Here is a 24,856-nt window from a genome sequence, read left to right as displayed (position 1 = left end):
CATATGGATCTTGGAAAAAACCCTTAAAAACGTCCTTTCTAATTTTAGGTATTCTATATTTAAATACATGACTTGTGTGTTCTTCTCTGGCTATTAGGCAAGAGATATTTGTTTGTCTCTGTGTCTATGAGATTATGGCTCAGTTTATGTAGCCTTGAACAACCCATAAAGTGGGCATAGATACTGTACATGTACATGTATGTTTGAGCCACAAGAAAAGGACACTAGGACCTCAGTAGCAGAAGGGAACTGACCACGAACTACAAGAAAAAATGTTTCATGCACTTTAACAATGTCTAATTTATTATGCCAGTAAGGCCACTTTGCTAGGGCATTGAGCCCCTCCAGATTGATGTCGACAGCTTCTTGACATTATGTTAACATGTTCCAATGGATTATTATAATTACACATTACCTTTTCCTTGAGGGTGATGATAATCTCTGATGAAGATGGACAGCCCGTCCAGGAGGTCTCTCTGCTCGCTCCACTAAATCACCCCAGCTACTTTCCTGATCAGGAGAATGGTCAGCTACAAGACAGTACATTGTATATTACAACAAATTTTATAATAATGTAATGTAACAGGCTAATGTGGCTCCAAAGAAACAACTGCGTTGAAACGAAATGTGCTGCAAAGAAACTTCTCCAGACTCATTAAATTTTATAATTCATCAAGTTAAACTTAATCATAACCGTGAAAGACGTTTGGATATCTGATCTTAATTAACATAAATTTAAATTACGATTTTATTTCTTTGTACTCTGTAGTTTTTGTTTCAATTTAGAAGATATATGAAACATGAAAAACAGTATTTCATCAGGATTTCCAAACACCTCAAATTTCATCAACTCTCTTTTCAGTGTTTGGATATCCTGATGAAACACTGTCAATCATGTTTGATATATTACATGAAAAACTGCTAGTAATTAACTCTATTTATGTACATGCCCAAGTATTCATAATAATTGCTAATTTTGTGTTTATCGGAATCAGTTCACTTACTGACTTGATTTGCCACTGCAAAATTTGAATGATTATTGTGAGCTACAATGTACTTGTTAATAACAGTGAGTTGGTCTATCATCCATTTGTACATACCATCATACTTAGCAATCATTTCTTCCCATGTCAGGTTAGTTGCTGAGTTTACTAACGAATTCTGAAAACAAGCAACAAACAAAAAACAAATTTTGCTCAAAAACTTGGGTTTTATGATAACTGATTGTGAAGCGATAATTGAGAGGTGTGCCATTCCAATATATTACGTAACCTGTATGTTAATTAAAATAATCATTTGTGGATGTAATGCAGAGTAAATCCAGTTTAGATGTACGTGTACGTACATCCAGGAAAACCAAAAATAATGCCTTGCAAGCAGGAACCAAAATTTCCCATAAAACCAATTATAATAGCTCAACTGTATGCAGTTGATGTACTGAATTTTTCGTCGACCGAGATCTCAGCAACCAGGATGGAAATTTTCCCAATTGAAAACTCCAGCGCAGTAACTGCGATGAACCTTTTTTTTAAAAAAATAGCTTTGCTTTTGCAACTGTGCGGTCAAAAAGGCATAATTTTGCCTTGTATTTCCACTTTTATTATTGCTTTATACATAAAGAACTTTGGTAGTGTTGATAAAGCTACGATAGTTGCGAATGATGCAACTTTATGAGTCGCTATTTTGGTTCCGTCTCTTGAATTTCATCCTGGTCAATCGGGCTGAAATTTTCCAAATGAACACATGTCGAAATTTGTCCCCATAAACGAGACAGCCCGTTTTCCAGCCCCATATGAAGAGGCCCTCAGTGGGCACTTCTTGGATATTAAATTATTTTTTAATCAACAACTTACACTTTCTCCATTTGTAGCACCGCTGCAATTCAAAGAGTTGTCCTCTTCTCCATCCATATTTTCCATATCTTCCTCCTGTCCAATATCAGAAACATTACCCTCACTTTCACCATTTATTGCTGTCACTAATTCTTCTTGTTCTGCAATCTCCTTCGTCAAACTTTTCTCGTGCTCAATAACAGATGCAATTGCTTGGTCGTGCCATTCCTCTATTTGTCTTGATAAACTCTCTTCTTCCTCCATCGCTGCTGACAGAGCTTTCTCGTGTTCAATATCTGATAAAGTATCCTGCTCCTCTTCGTCATCAAGAGAAATAGCAGGAGTTTCTTTGTCATTAGAAACATCCATTGACTTCTCAGAAGCTTCACCTACATTTGATTTAGGTTCAGTGCAAACTTCTGTATCACCATGATGATTCCCAACATCACCATCTCCCTTATTACACAGACCATTCGAAGTTTTCTGTGTTCTCAAATTATTTGTTTTACTTTCCGTTTTTCCATTTGAAGGTTTTTCACCACCAATCTTAGTCCCTTTCTTTGTATGACTGCTGTGCGATTTTCTTCCACGATGAACAGTTTCCCATCCCTCGTCATCACCATCATCGTTCACATCTTGAACAACGCAATCTTCCAAATTTCCTGATGAATGTTTTAATCCAGGATTGGCATTTTGATGTTCTCTTTCTTTCAAATCAGTGTTTTTCGATGTAGCACCAGCAGTAGTTCCACTAGGTGTTGTCCCTCGAACTTTATCAGCCCAAGATTGCATTGGTGCCACATTGCCTGATTGATGATTAAGTGGCTGACTTAGTGGTGGAACAGGTTGTGGACTGAAGTCTAGTGTACGGACAGGACTGGTTGAATTTCTGTCAAGTGATGTTTGTAAAACATTGGCACTAGAGAACAGTGTTTTCCCTGGGGAAGATAATTTTCTTACTTCCCATGCAAGAGATGTTGGTCTGTAGAGAAAGAAAAAATCCCTTCTACCTTAGTGATGCACATAATTACACAGTAAGTTGACAAACTTAAGTCAAATATTGCAGGCATGTAGGGGCTTAATATGTAATTCAAAAAAATATACAGTTATAATTACCAACTGAAGGATTACAAACAAATAATTTACTTTAAGCCAATTTTAAGTTCCAGGTTAATAGGTTTAAAATGCAGTATATGAAATCTGGAGAGAAATAATATTATAACTAACATACACTGTACATGTGTACAAAACTAAAATTAATATAAACTCAAGGTTGATTTTAATTATCCCAAACTACCTGGCATGTAGCTTAAGGCCTATACACACAAGGGCATTAATTATTAATCACAATTTTTCCGTGATTGCCTTGATTTTAATACGTAACACTGGATTCCAGAAGTACAAGCAAGCATACCTATCCTTGTAATCTGCTTTCTCAAATGCATCTTGCACGTTTATTCTGTCAATCAAAGCACTGAAATCCCGACGACACTGATCCAACATCATAATTACCTCCTGTTTAATTAAAATAGAATGTTGCATGAACACACAATACACACAGAGAAGACAGAATCACAACACAAGAAGCATGATGCAATTATTAATAACTACATACATGATTTTACATGACCATTCATCCCCAGAGCCACTTGTCCCTCTTAGCCGGTTAAGCCTAAGGCACTAGAAACAAGTGGCTCTGGGGACACATGATTTGATTGACTGAATTTTTAACAAAGAGAATTAAAATCTAGCCAATCAAATCAACCATTATAGTAAAATCTCTTACAACAAAGGGATTTTAAAACGGCTGATTTGATTTGTTGAAAAACTAGCCAATCAAATCATGTGTCCCCAGAGCCACTAGTTCCTGGTGTCACAAGCTCTGCTGGCTAAGAGGGACAATTTGTTCTGGGGAAGAGAATGGTGCATTCATGACAGGGTAGGGAATTGTCTATCATCTCAGGGTGCGTACTGGTGCCGGTACATCTACTGTACACACACGTCACTCATTTAAAAAATTGGCATCTACAGCACTGCTGTAGTTTACATTTATTATAATATTATACCATCTCCAGCTCCTGTAATTTTTTGAAGGACTGAATAGACTCACAAACACATTGTACAGAATGATGTACATGCACTCTAACAGTCATTTTGAAAAAAACAACAACAAGAAAACAAACAAGCCAGCCAACTCTTCTTCACCAGTGAAAATGTGTCTAAAAGGCCACCCTAATCCCTGAGATTTTAACTGGAAAAACTCATTAATCAAACTAACTATAAAAGTATTGCCAATCTCTTTTAACTGAGGGAGCATTTAAAATTTATGGGGAAGGAGCTATGAGGATTAGGAGGGCGGTCAACCATTTTCTCTGGTAACAATTATGGGGGGGGGGGGGGGGCTACTGAAAATACTTTTGAAGACAGAGACCTGGAAGTGGGGCAACATCAAAGAAATTAATGTCAGCTTATTTTACATTGATTACAAATTAAACAAGCCATGTTGATGTGCATCCACTTCTGGTGGAAGATCACTGTCAACCTCCTAACTGCCCCCCCCCCCCTGCAGCCACTGCAGGTGGGGGGGGGGGGGTCGCTGAAAAAAATCTTAGGTTTGAGTGGGGCCACCCATAAAATATATTGTGGGAGGCGTGGTAGCCTAATGGTTAGCGGGCTCGCCTCCGAGTCGAACGGCCTGGGTTTGAGGCCTGGTCGGGGCGCTGTGTTGTGTTCTTGGGCAAGACACTTTACTCTCACGATGCCTCTCTCCACCCAGGTGTATAAATGGGTACCGGCGAATTTACTGCTGGGGGGTAACCCTGCGATGGACTAGCATCCCATCCAGGGGGGAGTAGCAATACTCCTAGTCGCTTAATGCTACGGAAACCGGGATAAGCTCCGGCCTGTATGGGCCACTAGGCTCGAAGCAGACTTTACCTTTACCACCCATAAAATATTGCCTCAGACTGCAAAATCCTCAAAGCCCTCCTCCCCAGCAATTCCAACAAATGACTGTTGTACCATTACCTGACATTCTGTAAAAAAATATTACCTGACATTCTACGATGCTCTCATCTGCCTCACAAGTGCCATAAATCTCATCCACTGCTCTCTTCAGGTTATCAAATAAGTAGCTCCAGTAGCGAGCTCTCAAGTCATTCTTCTTTCCTGAGAATGAGCCAGACAGCTTTCTGCTCCCTGAGCGAGATCTTGCCGGAGATTTGCCCCCTCTCTTCTGAGCAGGTGACCCCTCCCTCTCTGAGGAGCCTGATTTTTCTGGAGTGGAGGTGCGCTTTCTGTTCACCATCCTAGGTTTAGATTTCTTTGCCTTTTCTGGTTTATGGAGATAAAGAAATAACACGATCAAAAACTACTGAACAGCGTATACATGTACATTCATTGTACTATAGTGTGCATACACAAAAATATTAATTGTAAAAAGAAATATGGGGTTATATTTTTTATATTGTAAAAAATCAGACTGCAACACTGTTCTCAGGGTAAATCAGTAATTTCACAAGATCGTCTTTTAAGTTCTTTCACTCAGTACAACAAAGTTTGACCAAATTTCACTAGTAGAATACAAAGTCATGTAAATATTTTACTGTTTGAGTAAACACAGACAATATCTTACTGTTTTGTAACAGTACTATTTTTTTAAAATTATTGATTCTATAGTAAAAGATCATAGTCTGTATGATGGTATGTGTCAAATTAAGAAATAGCCAATACTGTATGTTTGACTTATTTGGAACCTGACAAACTGTATGCAATTTGTTCAATTTGATTTTTTTTTAGGAAATAAAGTGTACTTTGCACTATACTGTAATAATAATAATTACGATTTTTGTCACACCTTAGCCTTTTAAAATCCTAATGTCTGTTTTTCCCTGACACCTTTATAGTTATACTCTATTAATATTAACGTTATTTATTCAGACATTTTTTATAATTCACTTTTAATTAACACAAAATTAACTTCATGTGGCTATTGTCATTTATAAGTAATTTTCTTTGAACATTTTGGAAGTAAAGCTTTGAAAGAGTACTACAAATGTTTGCTCCTAGCATGTACAGAGTATACCTTAATCTACATAATGCAAAAAAATGTAGACAATACAATGTACATACACATGTACATGTAAAATGTTGCTGCAAAATATGTTACAAAATCTATCTTAATTCTACCATTTCATTCTAGACTAGAAGATATTATTTTTTTTAATGGATTCTCTCCTGTGAAATGCGTTATGTACACCTGAATACTTTGAACTAGTATTATACATCAATAATATTATTGGTGTAAGTTTATGAGAACATTCTCTTTTTATAATTCCTGGGAGTGGTTTCAGACAAAATACATTATTTATGAATCCTACAAAATGTCTCTGAACTTACGCCGCAGACTGAATGTAAAACCTGAATTAGTTCCAGTTACATACAATAACATGAACATGTAACGTGTCAGTAATTTGAATTAAAAAAGAAAAACACACACACACACAAAACCCTGCAACATATATTCAAGCATTACTAATTACAAAATTGCCCAACCACTGCTACAACATGAATAAAAAATATTTTCTCTTTCTGTTTGCGTAAAATTTGAGACAAAAAAATATTCTTCAGACATGTAGTAAACATGGCGGCACTTTGGTCACAGTATTTAAACACTGGCCTCTTCAAAACAAGCTGAATCTTAAATAATTTTGGAAAAGGGACACTTAAAGATATAAAGATTTTTCTACAGAAATCTGCATAGCTTCATGTACTATTGCTATATAGCTCTACAAAGACTACAGTCTTTCTCTATAAAGTTATTTTCATTTAGGCACATCAATAAAATTGTGTTTACAATGCTCACAGTGCACGGTTTTGCATAACACTTCAGTGATTAATTTTTCATGGCTGTCTAGCTTTGGTTTTTGAATTTTAAAAGCAGCACTGTTCTGCCCTCAATAGTAAATCCTTTCAGCTGAAATGCAATTGATATCAGATGTAAAATTTATGACAGCAAAAGTAAGGTTTTTCAACCCACTTTTTTAAATTCGGAACACAAAGTTCCCCCCTACCATGATAAAGCTAATCGGCAAAGCTTGCTGCTGGTCTATTTATGAATGTGGTGTGTTTCAGCCTGACATAAAATTCATGAATCAATAAGATTTCATCCTACCCAGCAAATTTCTTCTTTTAAATGCGTCCCTTTGTTGATTTTATAAAATGTTTCTTCATTTTAGTAGCAAGAGATGAGACGTTGTTCCGCTGTGCCCCAGCACAATGCATAGTGCACTTCATTAAATTGAATTTTGAGTTCAAATTTAAAAGGATGTATTCTGCAAATATTGTAAATAATATGACTGAGAAACACAATATGGTTCACAAACAAAGGGGAATGATTATTAATAAGGAGAGGGTTTGAATATCATTAACCACAACAAATGTGATCAAAATCAATTATTTATAGTACCTACATAAAAGCTACCATGGTGGGCATGATTTTAAACAACTGTGCTGTAAATTACAAAGTAGATTTTTCATTCATCATTAAGCTGACATCCCAGCAGGAAAATAGCAAAATGTTGAATTCATAACAAAGAGTTTCACTTTGTAACTGCATTAAGATGAAACAGACTATGATAATTTAAAAACCAAATTTGCATGTTTGACTGTCTACATTCTCGCAAGCAGGAAAAAATAATCTACTGTAATGAGTGGGTGTCAGCTTTAAATATTCTTTGAAGCAAACATTACTAACTACATGTAGATAATTTAGCGTCATTCTGACTATTAAACAAAAATGTTCTCAGCTCTGAAAAAAAAGGATCAATGCGAAGCACACCCCACATGACAGGAACTCTGATTAAACTAAAATCACAAGTTTTGATACATTTTTTTAATAATGTACATGTAATAAATTATGTTTCAAGAAATTTAGAGAGGACGCATATGCAAAGGAGAGAAATAATCATGAAACAACTCCAACAAGTTCAAGTTCATGAAGCCATGAACTTTAAATACAATTTAAATGTGTAGCCATGGGAATAAATTTATGATTTGTTTATCAGTTACCATTTTATGAAAATTTGGCACCCTGAGGTCACCCAGACACAATAATTACAAAATACTGGTCTTTAATTTTAATTAAGTTGTCAAAGAGTATCAAAACAAAGATGTTAGAACTTTTTGACAAGTGTTGTATATAATTATGTAACTGGCATTTTTGCTGTTACAATTGATTGTACAAATGAACTTCTATTGGCAGCAAACCTACTGCTCACTGAGTATGTCGCAGTTATACACTAGGGTTACTGTGTTGCATTCTTATGTGTAGGTAAGACTCTCAAGACACTTGCCGTAATTGTCATAGTTAGCTAATTAGTTATTATTGAAAGTTTACAGTTGTACAGTGTAATACTCCAGACCTGTCTTTTGTTACTGATTTTGGAAAGCTGACATTTTGAGTATTTACCCTTATTTAGCTTGACATTGTACTTAAGAGTGACTTTTACGAACGGCCGAGCAAGAATTTGATTTCCTGGCAGAAATTGGATAATCGATTTTTCTTCGTTTTTTGCTCATTATTAGCTTTAAGGTAGATAAGAAACCTGATGTAGTTTGTTTCCCCTAGAGGTCTTCTAATTTTGAGAAAACAAAGAAAATCGATTTCGGTGGTCGAAGTCACAAATTTCCTAACTTTTAAACCCGAAATTAGCTATTATGAACACTCCTCGCGTTCGCTTACAAAACCGCGCAGAGAAATTTGGTCACTTCCTATCTACATAAAAACTCTTTTTCTTTTGCTAGAATATAATTTCAGGGCTTTATCGCAACTCTTCCAACTGAAAAAAATGAACTGACGAGGAATGCTTTTTACGATAACAACAATTTGAATGAAATAGTAATTTTCAACGGTAGTATTTAGCATGTGGTATAACATTAAATTTTTTCAATTCTCGCTCAAACATGCATACAGATATTCTTATTAAACATACCTGAGAATTGGCTCGGGTTATTGGAAAGATTCTCACTTAGAGGGCATCAAACTTCGGCAAATTTTCACAGCATGACCGTAAACTGTGTAAATACTTCTAATTGCCAAACGCCACGATAATGAATGTTTTAACCCCAAATGCTCTTCTTTCCTTCTTCTTGCCGAATGTTCCATTGCAAAATTCCCTTTTCAACGAAAGAGTGAGATAAAAAAGCCAACCTGGGTCAATTAAGGTCCATTTTGATCGCAAAACCTTCGAAAACCTCTTCGCCATTTTGCTACAAGATTAGATTTGTGACTTACGTGACATAATACACGTGACATGAAACACGATATTGTCACGTAAGTGAGTCTGCGCAGTAAGAGCTCTGGGGTCGAGAATGTCACGGAGTTAAAATAACGCAAAACAATTCTCCAGCACCGACAACGCAGTTTGAGGAAGCAAATTGAGCGTTCTGGCGTTCTGTACACACTTTCGTCAAGAGAAAAGAACCACGATAAAGGACAATTGCTAAGGATGAAGATGCAAAAGGAATTTTTGCGCTTAACAGTTGCTTTGTTGCATTTTGGAGCCAAGAAATGTTTAGCTGTAAGTTAGGCTATTTTGATCGATATCACAACATTTTGTGGGACTACGATGCATTGATAAATATGCTGCCTTCAACAACCCAAGCAAATTCTCAGGTATGTCTTAGATAAACATTTACATGTGTGTTTAAACGACAATTGAGGAAATTTGGAGTTATACCACATAATAAATAATTCCGTTGAAAACTGCCGTTTAATTCGACTTTCTAGTATCGTGAAAAGTATTCCCCACCTTTTTAATTATTTCAGTTCGAAGAGTTTTGCTTAAGCCCTGAAATTATATTTTAGCGAATGGAAAAGAGTTTCTCTGTTGATAGAAAGCATCCAAAGTTTTCAATATGGCTTTGTTTGTGAACGCGACCAGAGTTAACGATAGCGAATTTCGGGTTGAAAATTGTGTCACTTTGAGGCTCCGATCTGGTTTTTTTTCTCGAAATTAGAAGACTTCTGGGGGGAACAAAATACATCAGGTTTCTTATCTACCTAAAAGCTATTAATGAGCAAAATAATGAAGGAATTTGATTTTTCAATTTTCTGCCAGTGCAAGCGCGGTTTTTATTTAAAGTCCTTCTTAAACCTCAGTCAGCCTCTGCCATTTTTGATGTCATCAAAATTATCAAAATTGTATGGTGAAGCGAAATCTTATTGCATTGCTGTAAGTTGTGTTACTAGAAGTCTGTTACTCTCGTATGTCAACAAAAACAAAGGTGTGGCTGACTAGAGTTCTTTAATTACATTATGCTCCAATAAAATCACTAATTATTATTTTAATAATGAACTTTTTTAACATAGCTAACAGAGCTGAACAATCAAATTCAGTATACATTGTACTTATTAAGCATGCACCATAAAATTATGATAATCCAATACTGTATGCTGACAGCATGAGCAAATCACTTGCTTTGTTTTTCTTTCATTTTTGACACAGATTTTCGCTGGCAACATTATAAAACGATTGCTTTTAGCTGTGTGGTTAATGTGGGAAGTTTGGAGAGTACTCAAGAAGCTAGTAGAGTTGCTCTTGGCTATCACCTCAAGCAACTCTTACACTTCTTTTGTGCTCTCCAAACTTCCTGCATCACCGACACTCGATAGTGCAATCTAAAGCATGAACCAATTGTTAAGGTCATTGCCCTGAAATAGAACTGAACACAATTTTTTAACCAAACTTCGCCTACTGGTTTATTTTTTTAAGGGAACTTAAATTTTGAAATAAAAAAGTGGGGTCACCAGAACTGATTCGTTTAGGAGCAGGAAGACCTTGTATATTCCATAAAATTCCTTTAAAATTCCTCTGCGAGTACTAGCAAAGTACACGTTTTAGCGATAATTTATTTTTCAAACACAAGAATTGATCTGTTTTCATTTTACAGAAAGAATTTGATCGCTACACGAGAAAAAAATGATAGGTCACCAGACTCGTTTATGAGATTAAAGCAACAATTTACTTCTCTCGCGGACTAAGCCACATAGAAAAAAGCCGCCATTTTGTTTATGTGCGCTCGCTCGCGTGCGCTTATTACATGTACGCGTAAAATTCTGCGCAGTAAGGATGCGCAATGCAATACAGGGCAATGACCTTAAGTACAGTAAAGTGCCCTTTACCTGAACAGTCTCCAAAGGCACTAAGATATAAAAATATTAAATAAATATAAAAATATAACAGTAAAAATACTATGGAATTAAAACAAAAAACCTTACTCACCTTCCTGGTTGGGATTTGTAACAGGAACAGACCATGTGACCAGGTTCCGAGCAGCTCTTCCTTCCTGTTCAACCAGTTTACGAACATGATCATGGCTGTTTGTGCGATGAACATTTTTCTGCTGATGCTGTTGAGATTAGATTAAAGATTTCTTATCAGTACATCTGGTTTCACATGGACATGCCATTGGCCACTTCATTTCACACACTGCAAGGTCGGGGGAGAGGCGTGGTGAAGCAAGTTCAAGTTGTTGAATATATCATATGTGCTCTACATACATGTACACAGTACATGTATGCATAGTACGGTGTACATAGCATATAAGCAGATATTAGCCCTCCAAGTTAAATGCTTCTTGCCTATGAGCTAATATTTGTTTTAAGAACATCAAATTTCCATGGGGCAACTACATGTATTTAAACAATAGAGTGTTTCTGTCAAGGAACTATCGGCTGATAGTTGCCCTGTGGAAATTTGATGTTCTTAAAACAAATGTTAGCTTGAAAAGTGAAGCATTGAGGGCTTATAGAACATCAAATTTTCAAGGGGCAACTATCAGACCGATAGTTCCGAGACAAAAACACTGACTTACTATTGTTTTGATTGTTCACCACTAAATTTTCTTCTGCGCACCCATTCAAAAACGAGCATCTTGAATTATTTTTTACCTTTTTGGATGAAAGTCTTGAAATAACCAGACAAGAAAACCACTAAATGCAGTGAAATTGGTGGGTTTTTCTGTCTGCAGGCAAACTTGTTTACAAAATATTTTCATGGACGAGTACTATCCATCCGGGCATTTTCCTCAGGCGGGCAAGCTATTTTAACAATAGAGTGTTTCTGTTGAGGAACTATCAGCTGATAGTTGCCCCGTGGAAATTTGATGTTCTTAAAACAAATATGCTAGTTTTAAGAACATCAAATTTCTAAGGGGCAACTATCAGACCGATAGTTCTGAGACAGAAACACTCTATTGTCTTTATTGTTCACCACTAAATTTTCTTCCGCGTGCACATACAAAAACGAGCATCGCCCCCATATCGTGAATTATTTTTAGTTTTCAGGATAAAAAATTCAATTGAAAGCCGAAATTTAACAAACGAAACAAAACCAGACAAGAAACCCACTAAATGCAGTGAATTTGGTTGTTTTTTTTTTTGTCTGCAGCCACGCTTGTTTACAAAAAAAAAAGTCACGGGCGGGCACTATCGATCCGGGCATTTTTCTTCGGCGGGCACTATGGGCTGATCGCGTCACGTGATCAATTTAAACCAATCAGAATCGGAGAAAATTTAGTGGTGAACTATAAGGGCTGATAGTGCCCTCCGCAGTTAAGCACTATCGCGTCACATGATCAATATAAACCAATCAGAATCAGAGAAAATATAGTGGTGAACCGTAATAGCTGATAGTTCCTCGACAGAAACACACTAATTGTTAAATATGCACATTGCATTTATTTACATGTCGTTAAACAAATTCATAAACACACTTAGTAATTTACAATATTGGAATGTAACAGCAGAAATAGTGATGCATCAACCCTTCACATGTCAGATGCAGTCCTGAGGCAGCGTGACGTAGCTGTTAGGGCACTGGACTTATAATTTGGAGATCCCAGGTTCGGAACTTATTAATATTCATCAACCGATTAGGTGTCTTCGTTCAAACAATGATCACCTGCGACTGCAGAGACCAGTCTTTAAAACCAAGAATTACGGTGGGCGCGCTTTTTCATCTTGCGCGCCAACATTGTGGAACAGTCTCCCGCTTGATGTGAGAAGTGCTCCATCGGTTGACACTTTTAAAACCAAGCTTAAAACGTTTTTATTCAATAATGATCTTTAGTATTTTTTTTCTTTTCTTTTTTAATGAATTTTAGTATTTTATATGAATTTTAGTATTTTTAATGAACTTTAGATTTTAAGAATTTAGTATTTTTATCCTATTGTAATTTTAAATATTTTTACTTGTAAGGGCATTGAGATTTTTAATGTAATGCACTAGAAATAAATTATTATTATTATTAATCCTCCTAACTGCCACTAGATGGATTTCTGTTCGGTGGTCCTGAATTCAACTCTCCATGCTATTTACATTTCTTCAGAATTAATTCTCTTTTTTGTGTAAAATTTGGAAAAAAATCAGAACTCTTCCTTCCCTTGAATTTAAGGGATTTTAATGCAGTTTGGGACTGGCACTAACTATGTTCACAATCATATTTTTTCAAAGCAGGTGTTCTCCAAATATAAAATTCACCATTTAGCATTACAAAATGCTTCAAAAATCGCTTGCTACAAAAATTTTTCTTCAGCAATCCCTTAGGAACTGCTCTGCATCTGTAGATAAGAAGGACCCCCATAAATGTTCTTGCGTGCGTCATGTGTAAACAAAGCTGTACAGTCTGGTCCCTCAACAATTTTGTACTGGCATTGATTGGAAATATAAAATATGATGACAAGATTTCTGGTCGTGATCATCTTTGGAAAAATGACTTATTGAGGTGTACATGATACAATATCTTCGAATAAAGTTCAACCCTTTATATGAAAATTAAAACCTGTATCCTCAAGTCAGGGAGATTGGTACGGATAAACATACGGAACATCCCAAATTAATAAGATTAAGCTTATCTGGCTAGCAGAGAAATGAATTATTAATATATTATTTATAATACCTGCACAGAAGAATGCAAACTCAACGGATCTTTGTAAAAAATAATTGGATTCACAAAGGAAAGTAATACTTAGCCAGTAAAAAGATCAGTTTAAAAAAAAAGTGATACACGTTTTTAAGCTAAAAATAAAGCCAAGATATCAATGACGTCGTCACGTTTTCTGCACTGACAGCAAAACACTTGCAAAGCGTTTAGCAAAATCTCCAAGTACATACCTTTCCAGGATTGTTCTTCCTTCCAGAGGAATTTTCTCGATGTTGATTTTTTTCGGAACTATACCCAGAAAGGCTCTCGTTCGATCGAGAACTGGAGGAAGAAGTGCGAGGACTGGACCGTTTTCTGCGACCACTGTCTTGCGATGACATCAATATTATTTTCTGTGTCCTTAATCCCGATAACCACGACTCGACTACAGATTATACAAAAAACTCCTACCACAAGTTATATGGTCTCGAAATATCACGTTTTGCTACTAATCATTGACGAAAATATTCCTGGAGCTTTGTTTTCAAAAGCTTTACAGAACCCGCCATTTTGTAACTTGGAAACCTCGAGGAGTGCCTCGCTCTGGTGCTAACTCATTTCCACTCCTTTCTGAGTTGACGGCGCGAAAAGCGAAAAGCACATGCATATGAAGGACCATGAAAGAGAATTCAATTTTTTTGATGTATGTTAAATCCAGCTAATAATTTTGCTCCTTAGTTTTTATACAACAGATCTGTAGCGATTTAATGGTCTTTTTAAAATGAGAAATGTGGCTGATTACACTTGGTTAATTTTTGTTAATATTTTGCTGCCATTAACGTAGTTGCTAATAAGCCAGGTTATCATAAACCGCAAGAAGCTGAGTGGAGTGGAAGAAGCTCAACCTTTTCCCCCAATCCGGTATTACAGCATCGGACAAGTGAGTCAAGTGAAGCTGCTACATATGAAGCAGGCTGGTCGGCCGGTGGCAGAACTCGCAGGACGAGAAATTCGAAGACAGGGGAAAAACGGCAAATGTAAGTAGCCCTGCGAATTGTGCGCAAGGCGAGTAGATACTTTTTTAGTTTAAAAACTGTACTTGAGCTTCTTGCAATGTTAACTTGAACGGTCGTTACATGTAGATGTCAGGCTTTTCGGAAGCTCAATTTTCTCAGAACTTTTCCCGGTCACGATCGCAGTAGGATCCCAGGATCCAGTAGCAAGAGTCCACTGTAAGCTGAGTGCCGTACAGGAAGAAAAAACAAAGCAGTGTGCGGTCACCTAACCTGCGATCAGGCGTTATTTTTCGAAATTAAGCCTGATCGCAGGTCAACGGTCACCCAGCTCCTCGCTACGAGGTTCAAGCGTTAATTGGTGGTGGTCATTGTGTCGAGCTCTTGCTTGTGTGTACAATGTTTGTCACGTACTACCCCCAGTTTACTCTCATAGAGTAAACGCGATATGATTAACCTTGACTGCAAACAAGCTCCCTATTGGTATAGAGCGAAAACTGAAAGATGGGGGAGCGGGGTGAGAAGAGTGCGGTCGGGGATCTCACCGGAGAACGCACTCGTTTTTCCGATTTTTTCGGCTCGCTCTGCGCGCTGACTTATTTTTCTGCCTTATATCCAACAGGCTATCTAAGAGGAACCAGCATCCCGTGAGGTGAGGGGGTGGGGAGGGTAGTCGTTATATGATACGGAAAGCGCCGGAATAAATCACCAGCCTGTTGACCTGGAGCCACTGAGCTTTGAAAGGGCTTCCGGCGCTACCCGTTGACGAACATTTTATTTAAAGTTGCAGCCTAGCTGGACACAAGTCTCCACGTTGTAAACAACTACAACAACAAAAGTTAAATCAGCGCTGATAGCATGCGCTTCGCTTGTATTCTCGCGTTTGCTTGCTTTGAATATATTTTTTTCCACGCTGAAATTCTCGGCTACAGCACTAAGGTTGAGTCGGGTTCGACTGTGTAACTTGAAAAAAGACGTATAGATCTAGAAAACAGCTCGAAAAAAGCCTGGAAACCATTTCTACTAGAATTGAAGCAGAGTCTTTGGGAATAGAGTAATATTTCCAACAAGTCCATCAACAGAGAAAAAGGGAATTCGAAGAAAAAACAATGTGGGGCACTGATACCCCTTTGCAAATTTGGATCACGTAGATATATTGGTCCTTTTCACGCGTTACGGATTATAACCAAACTTCTTTCACGTTCACGCAAAAATCGCGATGATCCCTGTTTTGACTGTTACGTCATACAAAAGTGCAAACCGCAGAAATATGACTTTCAGATCGCAGCAAGGCGTGACATGGTACACACGACAAAACTGCTGACAAGACTTGCTGTTTACAACCTAACAACTGCGCTAAAAACAAAGATGTACAATTATTAGAACACCAAAAAAACAAACAGAAAATGAGTTACCCAAACAAAATTATATTCGACTCACATTTAATTTTACTCTTCGTTCACGAGTAGAAATTGCGCTCGCGATCTATAAATCACGAACAAATGAAAGCTCAAATCACGTTTCACAGAAGAATAAGTAGCCCCAATCACGATTCACGAAAAAAGTAAACGTAAGCCTCGACAAAGTCTGTTTCTATAAACCACCCCAAGTCTCTATACTAGAGACACCTGATGGCGAAATTGAGAACCAGCCTCTTTACTTAACTTTTACAGGATCTTCAGTAGAATAGACAAGATCTTTATATAGTGAAAACCCACATATAAGAAGAAAAGAACCAAAAATTTAAGAACTGTTGGACTAAAATTTTCATTTTTAACCTCCTTTTCATAAGGATCTCTTTAGCCTAAAATTTTCAAAAGGTTCTTATTTTACAAAAATGAAGGGACAGATGAAAATACAGAAAAATATTCAGTCTACTGTAGAAATGCATGCTAGTACCTAGGAGACGCGGTGGTCGGGGGGGGGGGGGGGGAGTAGAAGGATAAGCTCCGGTAAGTATGGGCTACTGTGGTTCGTGGCTTCCCATAGGCTTCCCCTTTATCATCTAAATTGTTTTCTAGATAATTATTTAATACAGCAATATATTCCATATCACATATGCCCTGTAGTAATTATCTGTGCTGATCTCTAGTGCCCCTATCAAATTAAGAATCTATTTAAGAACCTAAGTAACCTAAAATCCCACTAAATACCACTTCTATAGGAAGCTGTTTAGGCTGAGTTGGAAAAATCTAGGTTCTTATACGTCCGATTCTTCTATAATACTGACGGTTCGTCTGCTGATTTATGTCTCTCTGTGTTAAAAGGTGAAAAGGTTCTATGGCATCTGGCAATATTTTGGAGCTGTGGCTTGCCCAAACTGACCTAGAAATAAACCCTTAGAGCCGATTCAAACGACTTTTGAGCCCTAAATAGAGTAACAATGGTTCAGTGACTGATAGGTAGCTTGGGCTTCCTCAAGTAAACAAGATTTGAAAAAAAAAAAACAGCAACAGAATACTTGTTCTACTTACGTCAAGGTCCATGCAGGTTTGTTTGCCCCTGTAAACTCTGCGAGATAAACTGCTTTGAAGGCTTACAATCAAAAGCGGACAGTAAATAAACACAACGGCAGGGTTCAAGCGAGGTCAAACCTAATATGTGCTACATGATCGTATTTCTATACTAATCGATGGCGGTTTTAGCAAGAGCTGTTGATAGGCCTTTTGGTCTGATTACGCCAATTGCGTATCATAACACTGTAATGTTAAACGCAAAGATGGATAACTGCCAATAAGCTAGTTTTAGGAGAGAAGGGGAGATTATCATAAAAGCACAAAAAGAGAGGGCATGTTTTGGGTTTTAGGGATAGATAATACTCAAAGGTGATTCTAGTCGCACAATTAAAAGTTTTCATTTACCGGGGTAAGTCGGGATTACTGTTGGTGAAGCATTCACTAGACCTCCGTGCAAGTGTAGGTTCGCACTATGATGCGTCTAACACGTATACAGTTAGTGAGAACCGTAAAATATACGCATAGGGCACTTTTTGTTACCTTGATATATGTAACACATGCGCGAATCTAAGCATTTTCTGTAACCTACTTATGTTGTCAGTGCAAATTAGTCAAAAAACTGAGAGCCAAGTAACCACAGACCATCAAACTTCAAAGGATAGCTTTCAGAAGTATCACGATCATAAGTTACAAAGCTGCAAAACTGCAAATTCTTTCCTAATCAGTATACATCAGGGCGGCCACGCTACTTCCTCTATTGTGAACAACGGCAGCGGTATCAGCAGCAGTAGGCTGTAATAACAGGAACAGTATTAGTAGCAACAGCAGTAGCAGTAGCAGTGCAGCAGCAGCAGTAGCAGCAGTAGCAGCAGTAGCAGCAGTAGCAGTAGCAGTAGCAGCAACATCAGTAGCAGTGCAGCAGCAGCAGCAGCAGCAGTAGCAGCAGCAGCAGCAGCAGCAGCAGCAGTAGCAGCAGCAGCAGCAGCAGCAGTAGCAGTAGCAGTAGCAGCAGCTGTAGCAGTAGTATCAGTAGCGGTAGAAGTAACAGCAGCGGTAGCAGTAGTAGCAGCAGTAGCAGTAGCAGCAGCAGCAGTAGTAGTATCAGTAGCGGTACGAGTAACAGCAACAGTATCAGCTGCGTATCAGTAGCAACAACAACGGCAGTAGCAGCTGTCACCGCAGCAGTGGCAGAATGAGCAAAATTAGCAGTAGCAGCTCCAGAAATTGTATCAGCAGCACCAGCATAAACTGTTTCAGCGGCAGCAGTAGTCAGCAGCAGAAGAAGTAGCAGCAGCAGCAGGGAGGGGAAGGAGTAGCAGCAGCAGCAGCAGTGGTAGTAGCAGCAGTAGTACGGGTGAATCGAGAAAGCCTGGCCCAAAATGTTGTCATCAAATTCGAAATCCTTCGAGCGAAAAAGTGTCGGTAAATCGTCGTTTAAAAATAGGGTTTACAAAGATGGTTGCGTTCCTGCGATGCATTGTTCCCCTCCTTGTGCTTCTATTTACATTTGCCTTGTCTTGTGCAGTTGAAGCTCTGCCAAACGACGTCGAAGTGAAGAAGAATAGCAAAATAGTAATGGCGGCAATATTTTCCATGAGCAAAATCATTCTTTATTTGAAGCACATCAACAAGTAAGTAAGTATACCGTCAAAATAGTATTCTCGCCCGAGGGGGGAGTTTTTAGAAAACGTTGCGTGTTCCATGCAGTTGAAATGGATTTCGTATAGGTAAGCCAAACATTGTCGCAAAGGATCATCGAGGCGTAGCAAACGAACTTTCCTTACACATCCTTAGTTGTTTATAGCTGTTTATAGTTGAGTCAGAGGCGCGCGACATTTCGAAAAGTACAAATGTCGATGGTCTTTGCACGGCGTGAAGTCAGCCATTCATACAATGAGAAATCAACATGGCTTACTTTGCAAAATTTCGACTCATTGAATTTCTGGGCACCATCTTCGCGAAGGATATGCTCTCCGCCTCATTCCCCGAACAGTGGACTGGCATTCGAACCTAAGCTTCCCATCGTTTCTGAAAAAGCGATTACGCGTGCAATTCTTTTGTGAAACTTCTTTTGCCAAGCAAACGTTTGTTTAAGTGTGGTCATCGCTTGTTTTTCAACTCCGTCGCGTAGAGAACACGTCAAAGAAAGTTACTTAGATGACAAGAGTAATTTTGAATTTGCGACGAAGTATGTGATTCCATTGAAAAAGAATTTGTTATCAAATTTTGTGAAAACTTTGCACAGTTGTTAATTACAACTAGTACATCAAGAAAATGCGCTTTAGAACTAGAATTTATAAGTACTTTGCTTGTTTGTAAAAGCAATATTAAAAACATAACCTTGGTCAGGTTGAGGGCGCTCCTTGCATGCAGAATGGTTTCTGCTAGCTGTTGAATATGAGAATAATCCCTAAGTGATACAGCAATGTTACAGTGAAACGCCTAAATTTTGCCGAAGAAAGCAAAAGTAATGAAATAATAGGGATATTGAACCACAACGCTAACAATTTGGAGATATCATAGCCGTTTTTTCTTTAAATGTATGTAATGAAAAGGGAGGCTTCCACGCTCGTTTAAAAGAAAACTACCATTTATTTCTCCCTGCCAAGCTTTTCCTGAAGGAAACCCCGTAATGTTCTGTGTGCGCGCGCGCTCGTGCACGCGTTAAATGACGTAAAAAAAACGCCCGCCGGCCGTTAGTGACATCACACGTGGCGCGCGTGAGCGCTTACTGACATAAGACGCAACTTTTGAGGAACTAACACAACAACGAGAAATTGTTTAGAGCGAACCAAGCGGTCGCAGTCGTTGAGCTCCTGAAAAGAGAAGCGTTCAGATGAAAAATGGAATCTGCTCACGAGAAAAGACCATTGCAATCAGCCGTATTTACCATACAAGACGGGCAAAATGCCATCGCAAGATTGCAACAACAAGTCACCCAACTTGAAGAACGAATTGCAAATTATTTCCACCGTTTAGAAGAACTAGAAAAGTTTTGCCAGCGAACACAAGACAAATTTGAAACTACCCAGCAAAGAATAAGGAAGGAATACGAACTAATTCAGAAACAACACACAGCAGGGAAAAACGAACATACTGCAGCTCTCAAACGGATAAACGAAAAGTTTAAAAGAATGAACGAGAAAGCTACATCGAGATCTGCAGACGAAAACGACCCAGATGTGCCAGTAGATTCCGGAACACATAAAGAAACAGCTTCTTTGGATCTTTAACACAATATTCTCATGTACGGTGAATGTTTTGTTATTATGTCAATATTAAGGGATATAAGAATAAATTTAGCTCCGGATCCGTAATGGATCTGGGACTAGTTCTCCAGAAAAGCGTGTGAGGTAATCGGCATTAGGCGCCTCCTAATTCAAACGTCAAACTTTTCTCAATCTTTTCTGATATTGATTCGTCAAGGTATATCGTACCGTCTTGCAGCTGGCAGTAGTACTCTTTATATTTATCCGAATTTATTGAAGCGCATTTAGAGAGGCTTTACTTTTCGTGTTGCCTGTACAGGAATCACTTTTGATTGTCATTGTTTGTCAGCTTTGCTCCCCATCCACCGTTTTGACCTTACGTGAAGATCATCTAAGATCAGCCAATACATTGTTTTTGCGTACGAATCTTAGATCTTTGCGTTTGTTGTTGCTTGCCAACTGAAATTTGGCGGCAAAATGTTCTCATTTTGCGAAAATCAGGAGTCTAGTTTTTCTTCGTTTTGAGGTCTGCTGTACTAGTGGTAAATTTGCTCTGTTATATTAATCGATAACTTAGACAGCTGGGCCGGGTTGTTTAAAGGACGATTAAACTAATCCAGGATTAGCGTAAAATTTGATTTCAATTTTATATAATTTTGTTGAGGTTTTCTGTTAATATTTTCTGTCCCACAGTTTTGACATGGACCAATCTCAAACTTAACAAAATATTAGCTTTGGGAAACCCTTTGAAACAAGAGAAATTAAAATCTTGATCATCTTTTAATCCTGGGTTAGCGTTAATCATCTTTCGAACAACCCGACCCTGGAGTCTGAGTCAACAAGGAAACTCCAACACTTACTAAACTATACCGCGATCTTTACCGCGAAGCTGGGGATGTGATAACTCTTCAGAACCTAGTATCGCCTGTGCATGTGGCTTTGTTTGTCCACGTTATATAAACACGCTCGGAACTGCTATGAAGTTCGCGTGCGCTTGATATTCAAACTTTTCCCCAAGCACTCTCGGAGATCAGTCGTATTAAATCTCATACCACGTGCCGGTTATTTTCCATAGTCGTTTATACCTGTGCCTAGTACATTAAACTGGCCAGAAAAAAACTGTGTAGCGCATGTAAGATATGACGAAAATATTGTTAATGTGCTGAAATACAACATTTCTCGGACGTTTCGAAACTTCTGTCTCTTTATCAGTGTACAAATGCCGTTTACCGACAGCAAGCGCTCATAGATTAAAAATAACTTAAATTAAAGTGCGTCTTCGACATACATATGCGCGCGCTTGTAATGTCACAGAAAAGCAAAGTCGATGTTCAGTTAGTGATTTCGTTTGGATGCAGAGTCTTGTGACGAAACATTAGCTTATGACGTGAATTTGAAAAAGAAGAAACCGTTATCAAATTATAAGACGCGCGTTTCAGTGCATCACAGTAGCGCGCGCGCTATCGCGCACGGTAACAAAACTCAATTGTTACGTATACTCAACAACTAGAACAAAGACATGGAATCTGCTCTCGTGAAAAAACCGGTGCAATCAACCGTATTTTCCATGCAAGAAGGGGAAAATGCCATCGACCAATATCATCGACTGTTATGCCTACTCACACATAAAGTTGAAAAATACTTTTGCAGTTTAGACGAATTAGAAAAGTTATGCAAGCAAGTGCAAGAAGAACTGGAAACCTGCAAGCTGCAAATGAGAGAGAAATACGACATTATAGAAGAGAATGCTGAAAGAAAAAAACTCAAGTTCATTTGCACTCTTTTAGAGATGAAGAAAAAGATTAGAAGAATGAAGAGGGAAAATGCTGCAAGATCAGTGAAAGAACAAAACGCGTTAAGGATCACAGCAAGCGCTCGATTGTACCGCTTCATAAAAATTCCTTGCGCCTTGGTCTTTTACAGTGTGGCAACTTACGGGCTGTTAAAACTAACACAGCTATTTTTGTAAAACGCGGACGATTGATGTTGATAAACTATCACAGGAACTGACTTGTTGAGTTTTTTTCTCTGGGTAATTATAACATTTCTACTCAATAGCATAAAATCATGTTGACGGTTAATTTGATTGCAGTTGTCCTTGTTTTCAGGTTGTTTGTACGCCAAGTAAACGGTAAAGGTAAAGTTTGTGTCCGAGCCATGTGGTCCATACAGCCGGGGCTTATCCAGGTTTCCGTAGCATTAAGCGACAAAGAATAATACTACTCCCCCTGGATGGGATGCTAGTCCATCGCAGGGTTACCCCCAGCATTAAAATTGCCGGTTCTCATTTATACACCTGGGTGGAGAGAGGCACTATGAGAGTAAAGTGTCTTGCCCAAGAACACAACGTAGCGCCCCGGCCAGGGCTCAAACCCGAGCCGTTCGACTCGGGGTCGAGCGCACTAACCATTAGGTCACCGCGCCTCCCATTTGCACGTCAAGTAGCAGATAGTTAATACATCATGGCTGATGGATGTGTACGGTTTCTATTTGCGGGTGGCACAGAATCAAAACCAAAAGAAAAAGTCTTCGAGAAGTTTTGCTACCAAAAATATACAGCAATGACAATCAGCTGTTAAGGTCATTGCCCCGAAATAGAGCTAAACATAGATTTTCAAACAAACTTTGCCTACATGTTGACTACCTCAAGGGAACTTGAATTTTGAAATAAAAAAGTGGGGTCCCCATATTCGTTTAGGACCACGAGGACCTTGTATGTACCACATAATTCCTTCCTCAATAATTCCTTTACGAGTACTAAGAAAGTTCACATTTCCAGTGATAAATAATTTAGTTTTCAAACATAAGAATTGATTTGTTTTCGTTTTACAGAAAGAACTTGATCGATACACCCAAAATATGAGAAAACATTGATAGGTCACCACACTTGTTTACGAGAAAGAGACCATTTATTTTTCTCGCGGACCAAGCCGCATAAAAAAGCCGCCATTTTGTTTATGTGCGCGCACTAATTACGCGTAAAATTCTGCGCAGAAAGTTTGCGCATTGCAATACAGGGCAATGATCTTAACCGAGTTCAAGGGCGGAATTCGTGGAATAAATCGTATTTGTTGTGTAATAATCTTCTTGACAACCCATCCTGTTTACTGGGCTTTAAAATGTCCGCTTTCTTGTTTTAGTATATATTAAAATAATGGATATCGTTTTTGGCAAGGGCTGATTGGCTACTCAAACTCCGAAAATCCTTTGTTATTAAAAACTAGCCATGGTATATTACAATTCCTGAATATGGTTGGTATACGCGTCAACGACAACAGCCGGGGAGCTCAAATATTGCACTCGCGCTTGTTGCATACAGCTATTTCAGTTAACGTTGTCCGGATCAAAGCTAAAAGACAAGACTGAAAGGCAGTATGGGTAGAAGAAGAGAGCAACTGCGCGTGCTGAATACTAAAATATATAGTGACATGACAAACGCGAATTTGTACGTTTTCTTTCTTTTCAGACATGTGAAACAAGGTGCTTTTGGTCACACTGAATTTAAAAAAACTTTTCAAATGTCAGAGCTAAGCGATAGTGAAAGTAAAGCTACAGAAAGGCCTCCTGAAAAGAAAAAACAAACTCGTGAATTCTCCACGTGCGAAATACAAATTTGTGCATTTAATGAAGCTTATATGCAAATTTGTAGTGAATACCCAGAACGCCATACGGTCTTGCCATTTAGCTTTAAGCTTTGACCCGACAACGTTTATTGAAATAGCTGTATATGATAGATATAGCTACCATCTCATATTCAACGTGCACTCATGGAATAATTGTTAACTAACTTCTCAGTGCGGTGTTAAAGTTAAAAACAAATCGTTTTAGCCAATCACATTCAGAAATTGTTACAATTTGGTTTTACAGTAGTGATATCAACATGTGCATGCGCGCAAGAAATTAACCTTGCCCGTCGCCTAGCTCTAAACAAAAAGACTCATAGGATATGTACTAAAATTTTTCTATCAAGAGAATTAAAAGATCGAGCGACCCATTTCTCGAATATGTTTCCGTGATGAACTAATTGATGTTTTAAGTTACCCTCCATGTAATTTGTGCGGCTGTCGACCTTGCCGCTTCCCGCTCACGAATCATCAGTCTATGTTTGCTTTGCTTCCATCTTCGGGAAAAAGACAGACCGCTTGATCTGATCGCGAAAGAGAATAAGAATGTGCTTTTAATGGAATTTGTGAACGGTTATACGTAAGCACGGTGCCCTAAGACAGTCCACAGTGCCTCATGCCCGTGAGGTCGTAGAGGCCGATCGTTGAGTTCGAGGGGCCGCCTTCTTGGTTTCTAAAGGCGAGCGAAAGCCACGCCATCGCCGTTCACACCCAGCGCCCCCCGCCCAGCCCTACCCACGGACATTTTGCTCTCTCCCCAGATTTCTCTCGCCTTTAGAAACCAAGATGGCGGCCCCG

General features: G+C 38.4%; 1 protein-coding gene across 2 annotated transcripts in view; it reads right to left on the bottom strand.

The window, feature by feature from the left end:
* Positions 1-14,360, bottom strand: part of LOC144653205 (S phase cyclin A-associated protein in the endoplasmic reticulum-like) — a 33,645-nt gene extending 19,285 nt beyond the window's left edge. The window contains exons 1-7 of one of the 2 annotated variants that reach the window (XM_078513152.1): positions 14,009-14,360; positions 11,117-11,243; positions 4,885-5,165; positions 3,247-3,347; positions 1,854-2,814; positions 1,101-1,161; positions 416-530 (exon numbers count right to left, since the gene is read on the bottom strand). In XM_078513152.1, the coding sequence (XP_078369278.1) occupies positions 416-530; positions 1,101-1,161; positions 1,854-2,814; positions 3,247-3,347; positions 4,885-5,165; positions 11,117-11,243; positions 14,009-14,158 (1,796 nt within the window). In that variant the 5' untranslated portion in view covers positions 14,159-14,360. Of the gene's footprint in view, positions 1-415; positions 531-1,100; positions 1,162-1,853; positions 2,815-3,246; positions 3,348-4,884; positions 5,166-7,005; positions 7,149-11,116; positions 11,244-14,008 lie in introns of those variants that run through there. The other variant, XM_078513158.1, reaches the window with a different exon arrangement.
* Between the last annotated feature and the right edge of the window lie 10,496 nt (positions 14,361-24,856).

This window comes from Oculina patagonica, chromosome 1 (genome assembly GCF_052425735.1).
Source record: "Oculina patagonica isolate OP01 chromosome 1, crgOcupat, whole genome shotgun sequence".
Classification (NCBI taxonomy): domain Eukaryota; kingdom Metazoa; phylum Cnidaria; class Anthozoa; order Scleractinia; family Oculinidae; genus Oculina; species Oculina patagonica.
This window is presented reverse-complemented; position numbering and strand designations above follow the sequence as displayed.